This window comes from Lactuca serriola, chromosome 1, assembly GCF_051521515.1.
Source record: "Lactuca serriola cultivar US96UC23 chromosome 1, Lser_US96UC23_V15, whole genome shotgun sequence".
In the NCBI taxonomy this organism is placed as follows: domain Eukaryota; kingdom Viridiplantae; phylum Streptophyta; class Magnoliopsida; order Asterales; family Asteraceae; genus Lactuca; species Lactuca serriola.
In genome coordinates this window covers 99,085,264-99,098,989 of record NC_136408.1, presented here as the reverse complement: position 1 = coordinate 99,098,989, position 13,726 = coordinate 99,085,264, and the positions used below count along the sequence as shown (strand labels likewise).

Below are 13,726 nucleotides of genomic sequence, written 5' to 3'. Positions count from 1 at the left end.
TAAAGTCAGATTTGGACATTCTCTATATGCACGCTCTTGGTTTACCGAATTATACGAATTTCATTTAGATTACTAAGGCTAAAAAAGTAATTTATCAAACATTTACTTTTTACGATATGCAGAGTCGTGCCAGTTTATTCGTGAAACTTCAACGAGTCATAGCTTCTTCGTTATAAGTCGGATTTCAACGTTCTTTATCTGTACGAAATCTTTGTGATATATATTATAACTTTGGTTAAGATTATTTATCCTAAATAATATTCTACCAAAAAGTCATTTTTAACGCATATTATCTCTAAATTGACTAGCCAGAATCTGCGGGCATTACACTTAAATCACAAATAATCGCAACCTCCTTTCAAATTCTGACATAATGGTCATTTAAATATGTTGCCAAAATATAGTCGCCATGTCGTGACAAATAGCTCCCCACGTCGTGGGGGACACTTTATATACGTGTGAACCACGCCTTCCATGCAGATCATCCGGGGAACCTTCTAATATTGACATGTCACCACATCGTGGCCAAGGTATGACCACGACATGGCATCAACTTTTTGCTCGATTTCTTCTCCTTGATGAGTGCTTCCAATTTCCAAGTCTCCAACTTATTCAATTTGCTCATTTTCTTTTGAGAATGCTTTTTTTGCTACAAAATAGAAATATAAACGAAATAAGTACCTAATAATTAACTAAAATGTAGCTACATGTACTTAAATATTGCATAAATATATGACTAAATATAGTAATGTCATGTATACACCAGAACCTATGTCGAGTTTTAAGGACCGCATGTGTGCTTTGCAGCGTGGTCATCCATATTTTTTCTTTTGCCATAGTTTTTGTGTTTTGGTAAGCGGGTACCGAGTGACGGTGTGCAACTTAGCAATTGCATGGAAAGCTTTTGGCGCCTCAACATTGCTTTGGGACCAAGTGTGCCATGACTCGGTCTGACCCTTGCTTTCATGTTAGTTATGGTTGTCCGGGCATCGCTACACGTTTCATCCATATGGTGAGATTATTTGTGATGAGGTCAGGGTCTTTATACTAACCCATGCTTACTAGTCATCAAAACAGTAGAAAAAGAGTCCTTACAAAAAAAAATTGAGATTTCAAGGGTAAGCATCCTGGACTTACGAGTACGAAAGACTTTGCAAAGACTTTGCAAAGATGACTCTTTTCTACACTTTTTACATTCTCTGAGTGCATTTGTGTCTTAAATTCTTGAATGAAATCAACCAAAATATCAATGAATCAATGATATACATACATCTCTCATTGTCAACATGCTGACACCGCCACCACAAAGCCGAGGTATCCTTCACGTTTCTCGCATTCGTCATGATTTTGGTCTCATCATCCATGATACTCACCCTGTCAAAGTTTGATCCACTCCAATGAAAAATCATAGTCTGCTCTAGGCTCTAGCTTCCCGCTTTGCCACAAACATTTTGTGTTGCCTACTCCAACAACTATTGCATGCTTGCATATAACGTGATCAAATTGTATGGTATCCACACATGCTTTCAAGAAAGAAGCTCCTTAATCCCTATCCACTTGAGTCTTGACCACAACTTTGCCACCTATAGAACAGCAACTATTGCAATAATGGATCTCTCAACGTAGATACCTTCCAAGCATGTTGATGGCACTCCTCACATATCTCATAAATCTCACTCGGATTCCAATCCTTCCAAGTGTTTGTGCATCCTCGATTTGTGCCTTCCATGCATCTATCAAAGTTTCTAATTATGTAACAATTATGAGAACTTTTAGTTATTCATATATGTACATGAGGATTATAAGAGAACAAAAACGAAAAAGACAAATTACTCAATGGAAATGAAACTAGAGGGGTCTTTTCTAGAAGGCGACCATTCCATATCATATTCTAAAAGCATACACATAATATTCTAGATCCTTCGGGTTCTTCCTTTAAAATAAATGGGATGTTACAATTCGTAATCTCAACAATCACGATATAATAATCACTTCAAAAAAGCAAAGAATACACAACTTTCCCTGCAATGAAGTTGTACTATCAACTATATATACAAACATAGACGTTTTTCTCATGATTAGATTCATTACACAACGATATAGACAAACTCACTTGTCGTTCTACACCTTCTTGTGTTTCTTGATCCAAAACTAGTTAGTAACAACCTCCTTTTCTCCAACCCATGAATCGATTTCCTTTCACACGGCATACATCCTCTTGTATTTCTCATTGTAAATCTCAGGATCCGAAGCCATAGACATCATCGAAAAAGAATGTGAATTCGTCTCCGCCCTCCTTATGTTCCTCAACTTCTTCTCCTCCATTCTATGCCTCACAACACAATAACACATCGACCCAATTGTAGCAAGCATAATAGTTGCACCAATCACAGTTGCATAAATGGCTAGCCACCTCTCATGAGCTCCCACAACCACATAAGTAAGAGAAATAAAAGAAATCGATATGAACAAACAAGCCAACCACATAAGCTTGTTAATCACAAACATAAGTTGTCTCTTTGCCTTCTCTTCTATCACCACAATCGATGTCTGAACCACAACCACAGCCAATGATATAAAAAGCGCCAAACTATCAAACAAAAAGAACATTATAAAAGCAGCACTTTTCGCTATATTTGCCTGCCCAAGAGAAAACCCTTCTGTTTTCTCCTCCGCATACTGCCCGGGTACTGTGAAAATGGCGGCAAAAGCCACGGTGGCTATCAGAACAGCCACCACAGTGGCGGAGTTTATCGCGTTGTTGAGACCACTTATATGAAGCTTCTTCACCTTCTTTGCAATCTTCCGAACCCTAAATCCAGTTTGTCTGGTCTGCCGGATTTGTGACTGGACGTCATGTTTAATGTCACTCACCGTCTGTTTCAGTTGCTTGGCGGCGTTCGGCGGCTTTCCGAAGTCTTTAGAGTGAGCGCCACCTGCTTCACGTAAAACATTCACCATTTCTGAAACTTTCGAGTTTTCTGCTATGTCTAATGGCGTCTCTCCCGCTTTGTTGACTGCGTTTACATTGATTTCCTCAAACGACAGCAGGGATTTCACAATCTGTTAAAAGGGTATTACAATTTGCATTTACATGTCTGTTTTTTACTAAAATTATACGAGTTTGAGTGAAGGAGAAGGTCAAAAATTAACCTTAGTACGACACTTTTTGGTGGCGATATGAAGAGCGGTGTTCCCTTTGTTATCTTCTAAACTCAAAACAGTAGGATCGGGTTTGATTAACTCAACCACCATGTCCATGTTTTGACCTTTCACAGCCATGTGAAGAGCAGTTTGACCTTTCTTATCGATTCTGAAACTGATGCTTGGATCTTTTGTCAATACAGATTTCGCAACTTCCAAATGACCCATTCTTGCTACAGTATGAAGCACTGTTTTCCCATTGTTTCTGGCTATTTTCGCAAGATTTGAATCAGCGTCAAGAAGCAAGTTGACTACATCTGTGTGTCCTTGAGCAGCTGCTGTGTGTAAAGCAGTTGAATTCGCTGAATCCGTCGTCATCACTAAATTCGGGAAAGAACTCAAAAGCTCCCTCAATACTTCTGCAAAAGATCACAGAAACCGAAAAAGTTCGAATCTTTAATCTTGAATCTTTGAATCATTGAATCATGATTTGATTATATGAATTCGAGAACAAAAACGGAAGAAGGGTATTGGGGTAAATCGTATATACCTAAATGTCCTTGCTTTGCGGCGATATGAAAGGGATCGTAGCCATTGTTGGCGGCGATTGATGCAGTTTGAAGATCGAGGTGTTTCAGAAACTGTGCTACGATATGTGAGTGTCCATTTTCTGCAGCAACATAAAGAGGGGTTTCTCCTTCTTGATTTTGCTTCGATAATCCATCGAGGCCAACACTCTGAACGATTTCGATGATTTTTGATAGATTACCTCCTCTAGAAGCGAGATGAAGCATAGAATCCCCACGTTTTCCTGGTGAATCTTTAGGTTTCTTTCTGTCAACACCGAAGCTCATCTGTCTTCCCATGGCTATTCGAAAGCTCTTTTGTTTCTCCATAGCAGAAACACGAAAACTCTGCTGTTTTTCCATCTTTCCCATTCGAAAACTAATCTGTTTCTCCATGACCCAGAACCAAAAGATGAATCTTTTTGATGAATTAGTAATCAAGAAACTTGAATAACATTAGATTTCCATATTCGAATCTGTGGAAAGACTAGATTCTTGATGGAAAGTTGAAAAAGGAGTCAAGAGACTTGAAGTGGAAAAGGGGGAAAGTTTGATGAATTTAAAGATTAGATTGAATGAATCCAGAGAGATTGCTTTTCGAATTAGGCAGATGAAGAAGGAAAAAGAGAAATAGCCGCCATGAGAGGTAACATCGATGGATGATGGATGGTGAAGATGGAGCCCAATTCGAATATTATTAATTGGTTTTTGGGACCTACAAAAGCTATTATTCCATAAAACAAACAAAAACTGATTATAATTTGGACAAAAGTTGTTCTAATAATCATAGAGAGAACAAACAAAATGGTGGAGGATGGCCTGCATTGATAGAGATGAACAACAAAGAATAAATAGTAAATAAAAACTATATTAAATATCAACAATCACTTAAATTTGATGTGTATGTTTATTTGTTTTTTTAGATCGTATTATTAAATATCAACAATCACTCTCTTTAAAGCTGTTATAAACTAGTTTATTTACTTTTTTTTTTAGATCCTAATGCTTATAGAATTTTAAAAAAAATCTTCCATATGTATCTTTTGTTAATAATTATAGAAAAATATTTTTCGACATGTTTTTTTCTATATTATTTTATTCTTTCCTACCAGCTTTTACCTAAGGCTATCAGTTGCCAAACATAACGTGACTTTTTGAGGAATAGATAGAGATGAATTACAAAGGGAAAATGAATCTTGAGGGTAATTATTACGTTTGTATTCATTTGGTTTTTTTTTTCTTTTTTGTTTTTCAATATACCATCGAACTTGTTGTTGGTGTTTATCATAGCCCTTTTGACCGGCTTTTGACATGTGATAGCCGGTCAAAGGGTTACCGTGAACACAAACAACAAGTTCGATGGTATATTGAGTACAAAAAAAAGGAAAGAGACCAAATGAGAACAAACGCAACAGTTGGTTACCCTCCCGATTCATTTTCTCTTTACTCATTTACAACAAATCCCACGTCATCTCCTACTGAAATTAATGACTATAAGATTCATTATTGCTTCTCTTCAAAACATAACTCACGAAATGACATTATTCATGCATGTACAACTTTGTAATGTACTTGAATATTTATTAGGGGAATCTTGACTAAGCAGGCGCATTTCATGACTACATTTACATTTGCAATCAAATGCTTTATCGTATCATGGATTCTAGACAAGTCTACAAACGAGTGGAATCACAAGTGCTGTGATTTTTGAGTTTACTTAGCTTTAAGATCGAACTCATGGGATAAGATACAACTCACTATGTACAATATCATGCTGCTTTTGTAGACACATCACCATAATATTGTACATATTGATGTTGTATCTTATCCCATGAGTTCGATCTTAAAGCTAAGTAAACTCAAAAATCACAACACTTGTGAATCCACTCGTTTGTAGACTTGTCTAGAATCCATGATACGATAAATCATTTGATTGGAAATGTAAATGTAGTTATGAAATGCGCCTGCTTAGTCAAGATTTCCCTAATAAATATTCAAGTGCATTACAAAGTTGTACATGTATGAATAATGTCCTTTCGTAGGTTATGTTTTGAAGATAAACAAGAATGAATCCCATAAAGTCATTAATATCAGTAGGAGATGATGTGAGATTTGTTGTAAATGAGTAAAGGAAAAATGAATCAGGAGGGTAACCAACTGTTGCGTTTGTTCTCATTTGGTCCCTTTCCTTTTTTTGTACTCAATATACCATCGAACTTGTTGTTTGTGTTCACCATAACCCTTTGACCGGCTATCACAGGTCAAAAGACGGCCAAAAGGGCTATGGTAAACACCAACAACAAGTTCGATGGTATATTGAATACAAAAAAAAAAAAAAAAAAATGGACCAAATGAGTACAAACGCAAAAGTTAATTACCCTCAAGAGTCATTTTCCCCAATAACAAATCCATTATCATTTTAAGTTCGTTGTTTACAAAAGTCATCATAAAGTCTACATAAAAGACCACGTTATTCTACCATTTACTTCTATTTGGTGTGAAAATGATAAAAGACCGACTAGTCGTAACACTTGATTTGAAGTTTTAAAACGTGGAATGATAATAAAAATCAAAACAAGAGTCAATGTTGGTGGAGGTAGTGAGGTTTTACACTACTAGTTAAGGGTCAATTGGTTATGACTTCTCAATATATTTATGTATATATATCTATATATAGGAAAAAAGAAGGAAGGACGGAATGATGAATGACCACATTTTAAAACATGAGAAGTATTCCACAGTTCTAGTCAAAATTGGTTAATTGTTCTAGAAATGTTTTGCTACATATTTATGATTAGACCAAGCAGCCATATAAATCTAAAGAAATTTAGTAATTAAATCACAAGCAATTTTAAGAATACATAAATCTAAAGAAATTAGCTGAATAACTTGACTTGTATAACTATATAATTTGAAATATTGAAAAAGTCATACCATCTTATACATATTATCATGTGGTGTGTATATATATATATATATATATATATATATATATATATATATATATATATATATATATATATAAAAGATCAAATGAGAACACAAAAAGGTTGAGAACGTGAAAATAAAGTATATTCATTTGTGACTCCATGTATTCATTTGTGGAGAAATGATAAATTTTTACGCCTTTAATTTCAATTGAAGAGAAAAAGCATATTCATGTTGATTGTGCGTAAAAATTTATCATTTGGCCGGACAATCGTGTCGTGTTCGGGTTGGCGTGTCGCGGGTTGGCGGGTCAAAATATGCAAACCAAACACGACCCATTTAAATATACAGGTCACAGGTTGGCGGGTTTGGAACATAAACTCATATATGACCCGCCAACCCATTTATTTATACGAGTTCACAAGTTGGTGGGTTCGTGGGTCAAATTTCATAAATAAAATTGACAATTGAACATGAATAAATTCTTAATGGTTGATGCAAACATATCTGAATTTTAGACATTTAAGTCTTAAACATCCAAATGAAAATTAAAAACATTCATAGAAACATGTTACAGACTTAGCCTTATAGGTTACGACTTACGACCTTAGACCATCCACCACGAGTCAAAATGTCAAAACAGTCAAATGGTTTATGAATCAATGGTATATATTATATAATACTTATTAAATATTAATACTTGATACATAAATACATTTAAAAATAAAATAATTTTTTTTATTAAGAATATAAACGGGTTGGCGGGTCAACCCGTTTATTTTTTGAGTAACCCATATATGACCCGTTTAATAAACGGGTTGGTGGGTTGAAAAACTCAACCAAAACCCATTTATTTCGTGTCGTGTTGCGGGTCGTATCGCGTGTCGTGTCGAAAATTATCAGTCTTAATATATATATATATATATATATATATATATATATACATATTTGTTTTCCACGTGTTTATAATATATTAAAGTAAATGTTTTCCCTGTTAAATCAAGAACATCTTTTTAATGTCCACAAGCTGTTTGATAAAATGCCAGAAAGGATTTTCCCCAAATTGCAGTCACATTTTTCTTTCAGAATAAATTTCTTCTTAACAGAATCAATACATATCGATGGCTGTAGTATTTGAGACTGCATTACAACTTGTATTGGGTGAATTACAAAAAGCAGTATATGTTGTAGGGTACTCTTCATCTTTTTAAACTGTGACAAGTTGGGTTCCCCACTCCATCAGTAGAACATAACTAATTAGTTTGGGCTATATGATTTCCGCTTCAAGATTGCATTTGGGCAAAAAAAAAATCTTTTTAAACTATGACAAGTTGATTTCTTTTTCTGCCCGCCAAGTGTTTGATAAAATGCCTGAATGAGTTTTTCAAGTGTTGTTGCCAAATTTTGACTCAAGCTGATGTAGAGATTCTATCCGGTGTGGGTTCCATTTTGCACACTCCAGCCTTTTGTTGGAGTGTCACTTTTTCTTTTGGGTTAGTGCTTCTAATCTCGGGTCTCACCTTGAGGCTTAAATAAACTTTATTTGTTGGTTTATGGCGTCCTCTCATTCCTTTGAGAGCGAGGCTTGGCCGTGTCCTTTTCGGGGGTTTCACTGTTGCCCAAATGGTATTGCTGGAAGTAAAGGGATTTCCCGTATGATATCTCATCTCAAGAGCTTACACCTCCATACAGATGAACGTAGAGCTGTGTTATGGGAGGCTATTACTTCTGACATTGGATTGTTTATGTCTGTGGCAGCAACTTTGAAGGAGTTTGGTCAATGGATATGTGGGGATTGCATGAAGCTTCATGCCCTGAGTCGTTTATGTCACCACCCGGGTGGCTTGATTAAGTTTATTGACGGGGCTGATGACATGATCATGCATATTGTTGGCATTCTAAAGCCGCTACCCAATGAACCGGAAGCCGACCTCAATGATGGGTTGGTGATGGATGCTCAACTACTTGATCGTGTTTTTAAGCTGCCTATCACCACTGTCAAAAGCATCCCTCATAACTGTCGTATGGCTTTCTCTTATGCTTTGAAAGCAGCCCTTTCCAAAGTGGTTGCCCATCCCGGATCTGTTGAAGCGTGGGTTGCTCTGTTAATTCTTCCTAGGTGTACTCTTCAGGTGTTCAGGCCTAAGAATAGGCAAGAAAGTAGGTCTGGTAACAGGAAGTCTTTGCAACATCGTAATATCTTGAGCGCTTTAGCTACTTGGGGGACTAAAGACGGTATCGCCAATCTAGTTAAAAACTTAGTTGACAATGCAAGACTGGAGCAACAAGATAAAAAAGAAGAGTACATTCAGGAGAAAAGAACACCGGGCAACACCAATGTCAGACAATGTCTTCGTAAGGTTGCCGATGGACATTTTACAGCAGCGGTGAAAGTTTTATGTTCTTCGGGGGTTGCTCCATTTGGAGGGTGATACCACGAAGGCATTGGAGGATAAGCATCCATACAAGCCACCGCCTTCCATGCCCAACACCATATTTTCAGAACCTCCCCTGGTTGTGGATGTTGACAATGTCTTTGGGGGAATTAAATCCTTCCCTAAAGGTACCTCGTGTGGGAGGGACGAGTTGAGAACTCAACACATTTTAGATGCCCTTTGTGGAGAAGGTTCAACTATAGCCAAAGACCTCCTGCGTGCTATTACTTCTGTGGTTAATCTATGGCTAGGGGGAAGATGCCATTCGAGCTTGGCAGAATTTGTTGCCTCTGCTCCTCTCACGTCGCTCTTAAAACCTGACAAGGGAATACGACCTATTGCAGTAGGTACTATATGGAGACGTTTGGTTTCCAAGTTGGCCATGAAAGGGGTTGGTAAAGAAATGGCCAAATATCTCAATGATTTTCAGTTTGGAGTCAGGGTGTCGGGTGGCGCTGATGCAATTTTGCATAGCGCCAATAGGTTGTTGAGTGAGCGCCATGATGACAAATCTCTCTCCATGCTTATCGTGGACTTCTCTAATGCCTTTAACCTTGTTGACAGATCCGCATTACTTCATGAGGGTGTCCCTCTATTTCCTTGTGGGTAGAATTCCTATATGGTCAAGCAGCAAGGTTATATCTAGGCAACACACATATCAGGTCTTCTACTGGGGTTCAACAAGGAGAACCCTTGGGACCACTTCTCTTTGCCATTGTGTTGCACCCACTCTTGCATAAGATTAGAGACAATTGCAGGCTTCTGCTCCATGCATGGTACTTGGATGATGGCACACTTATCGGAGATTCGGAGGAGGTGGCCAAAGCATTGGACATCATTACGGTGACTGGCCCAAAATTGGGCCTTTAGCTGAATATTAAGAAAATCGAGCTCTTTTGGTCCTCGTGTGATGGTAGGAAGTTACGGGAAGGGCTATTTCCGACGGACATCGGGAGGCCGCCTTTGGGGGTGAAACTTCTTGGGGGAGCTGTTAGTAGAGATGCTAGTTTCATTCGCAACCTAGCCATAAAGAGAGCCGAAAACTCTGTGAATTTGATGTGCCTTCTTCCACAATTGTCTGACCCCTAGAGTGAGCTCCTTCTTCTTCGGTCTTGTATGGGTATTGCTAAGCTTTTCTTTAAGTTGAGTACGTGCCAACCCGTTCACAGGGAGGAGGCGGCAATATTCTTTGACAATGGATTGCGCGGGGCGATTGAGGACATTGTGGTTTGTGGGGGGCCTTTCTTTGGTGACATACAATGGCGAATTGCTTCCTTACCCACTAGGTTTGGGGGTTTGGGTTTATACTCGGCAGTAGAGGCTACCTCCTATGCTTTTATTGCCTCAAGGGTCCAATCTTGGGTATTGCAAGACCACATCTTACGGGATAGCGGTATACATGGTATGGATTCTGATTATGATTGTGCCTTGGCATCCCTTCACAACAAGCTTCCAGATTTTAACCTTAACAATTTTACTACTAAAGACACCCCCCCCCCCCCCTTAAATCCCAAAATACACTGGCGAGTGCCTTTTTTTCATAAAATTGTCCAAGATATGGAAGTGCATTTCGACATGACGGCTCGGCAGAAAGCGGTTTTTCAGTGCTTACGTGCACCACATGCTCAAGATTTTCTTCTGGCTATCCCTATAGATGCGCTTGGCCAACACATGTCTCCCGTGGAGTATCGTACGATTCTCAAATATCGACTCATGATTCCCATTTTCCCAACTGACGAGATATGTCTTGTGTGTTGCAAGGCATGTTTGGACTCTTTTGGGGAGCATGCAGTTCACTGTAAAGAACTCCCGGGGTTCAAATACAGGCACGGTATGGTTAGGGATGTCTTGTTTGACATATTTAAGCGTGCCGAGGTTTCCGCTAAGAAAGAGGCACCTGTTAATTTCATGACTGACCCGACAGAAGAAAGGTCAACCTTCAGACCGACTAACATTTTGATTTTTGGATGGGTTGGAGGGAAATGCGCATGTATGGATCTTACAGGGGTATCCCCTCTCGTGGGCCTGAGGGTTGGGGGTTTCACAGCGGGACATGCTGCTTTAAAAGCAGCCACAAGCAAAGTCATGAGAGATCGTACCTGGAAAATCAACACGTGTTCATACAATTTGCATTTGATACGTTTGATTTCCTCGCACCGGATGCGGTAGAGCTTCTTAAAAGAGTACAACGAATCATGCATGGTAATGTTATATCCCCTAGATCTTCGGATGTAGTTTTTAAAAGAATTAGTTTTACCATTCAAAAAGGCTTAGTGACACAGCTTGTTGCCCGTTTGTCATCTCACTCATTGTACGATGACAATTAAAAAGATGTCAAATTTAAAATTAAAGTAAATGAATGTCCATACGCATGAATATGATTATATGGTTAAAATTATAACAAAAATATATTTTGTTAGAAATATATGTCATTATCATTAAATTTGAAATGATATTTTTTTTCCTAAACTGAATCAAAATATTAATGTAAAACATTATTATTATTTGAAAAAATGTGTTGTTATTCACACCCAAAATGTGGACCAATACTACTTTTAGAAGTCAAAACCAAGTTACCATTCTCACAGAAATTATAAACTCATCGCATCATAAATAAATATTACATTTTTGCCCCTTCAGTTATACATTATTTTCGATTTTTATATTTGAACATAAATAATCTACCATATATTAACAAATTTACTTATATAGTCTTTTATTTTGCATATTATAAAATAATATAACTAAATACTAATATTAAATAAATTTGTTATTCCTTATTCAACAGATAAATGTATTAAATAAATATGCATATTCCAATAAAAAAGGCATGATGATATTCAACATTCTAAGAATATTAGTTTTTTTTTTTTTTTTTGTTATATTTCTATATAATATAAATATAATATATTTTACGATAATATTAATCATAGTAATAGGGAAATACATAAATAGATCCTCTGTAATTAGTGTTTTTTAATAATTTTGGTTTATAATGATATTTAATATAAGTTGGTTTATTATGTAGCATAGGACTAATAAACCACCGCAATGCGCATTTATTTTTAAGCTAGGTGTGAGACTCATGTATTACATGAGTTTATTTTAAAAAAATAAATACAAAATTCTAAACATTTGAAAAGTATGAATTTATAAGAAGAATAAAAAAAATATTGAATTATAAAAATTAAAATGTTTTTTTTTCTTTTTTAAATTTAAACAAGTAATTTAGATAAATAAATAAAGAAAATTAATGAATCTTTAATTTGGTAATTTTGAAATTAGAAGTAAAGTTCATTAATGAAATTGATATGCATTTATTATTAAATATAAATACTATCTACAATTTAATAAAATGAAAAAACCATAAGTGACATGTGGAATAAAAATTAATTTAAAATAACCACAAAATTACATGTGGCAAAATAGATGAGAATGTGACATCCGGCAAAAAGATCTTTATTTATTAGGGATGCAATTTATTCCTCTAGACTAGGTATTGCGGTAACTAGATATTGTTCGACTGAATACATAATCCATATCAAAGCATTCTACTCGATGAGAAATCATGTACAATAAAACAAGTAGTTTATAATGATTTAAACGAATGAATATAAATGATCGTTGTGTTTTACTCGACGAAAAAAATCATTGTTAGTATTCGTTTGTTTAGTTAAATGAACAAAAAAATCATGTTTAGATTCGTTCATTTATTAAATAAACGAAACTAGACAATTCTTTTTCAAATAGTTTATGAATGTTTGTGTATACGTTTGGTTTGTTTATCATTACATTTTTAGTGAATAATTATAAAATTAAAAATAAAAATGTTAAAGATATTTTAATTAAGATTTTATCATTTTATTATATAATACAAATTATTTTATTTTAATAATAACTAGTCGTTTACTCGCGCTAAACGTTGGGCGACAAAGAGTTTTTTTTTCGGAAGATAGTTTTAATGTGATGATTAGTTTCCTTTAGACGTGAGTTATTCATTGCAGCCGTTTGGTAGACTATTTTGTGTCGAAAAGTTCACTTCAACAGATAGTTTCTTGCTAGGTGCATAGTCATACAATACGGCAGAAGTTGAGTATACATTTGGAATTTCATCTAATAGTTCATGCTTGATTTTACAATATATAAATTACAACAATCTGCAATCATATAGTTTTGTACATTTATAACATGTCCAATATATAAACTACACCAATCTGCAATCATGTTGCTTCATCTGTTAGCCCTGCATTAAACATCAAACGAGCATATAAGATACTAATTTGAACAAATTGTAAAATAATTTCTTGATTGTACCTTGTTAATCACATAAAACTTCTTTGTACACAACGTTTGATGTGTAGATTCCATCATTATTAAACGTTTTTTCCGACTTTACTAATACCTTGGTATTGACACATGATATTCCTCTGGACAACGCCACATAAAGTTAGCAATGTGAGAATACTGATTCTGGTAGATAAACACCTACGTTTGGAATTGTTTGTCCTTCAAATTTATTGATTGTCATAGAGAAACTAAGTTGAATTGGAAATTGCTTCCTCTTTAGTTTGAATGGGAACATCTCATCGTCAGACGGACATAGAGGGAGTCTTGGAAAAACACTCTTTTTCCAACATGTTGGCCGACACCTAT

General features: G+C 35.9%; 1 protein-coding gene across 1 annotated transcript; it reads right to left on the bottom strand.

Annotated features, from left to right (window-relative positions):
• Positions 1 to 1,906: 1,906 nt before the first annotated feature.
• Positions 1,907 to 4,248, bottom strand: LOC145095927 (uncharacterized). Its single transcript, XM_079033736.1, has 3 exons — positions 3,695 to 4,248; positions 3,154 to 3,563; positions 1,907 to 3,063 (listed from the first exon to the last, which is right to left on the bottom strand). Exons 1-3 carry the CDS (start codon positions 4,104 to 4,106, stop codon positions 2,200 to 2,202), a joined length of 1,686 nt encoding a protein of 561 aa, XP_078889862.1. The 5' UTR covers positions 4,107 to 4,248; the 3' UTR covers positions 1,907 to 2,199.
• Between the last annotated feature and the right edge of the window lie 9,478 nt (positions 4,249 to 13,726).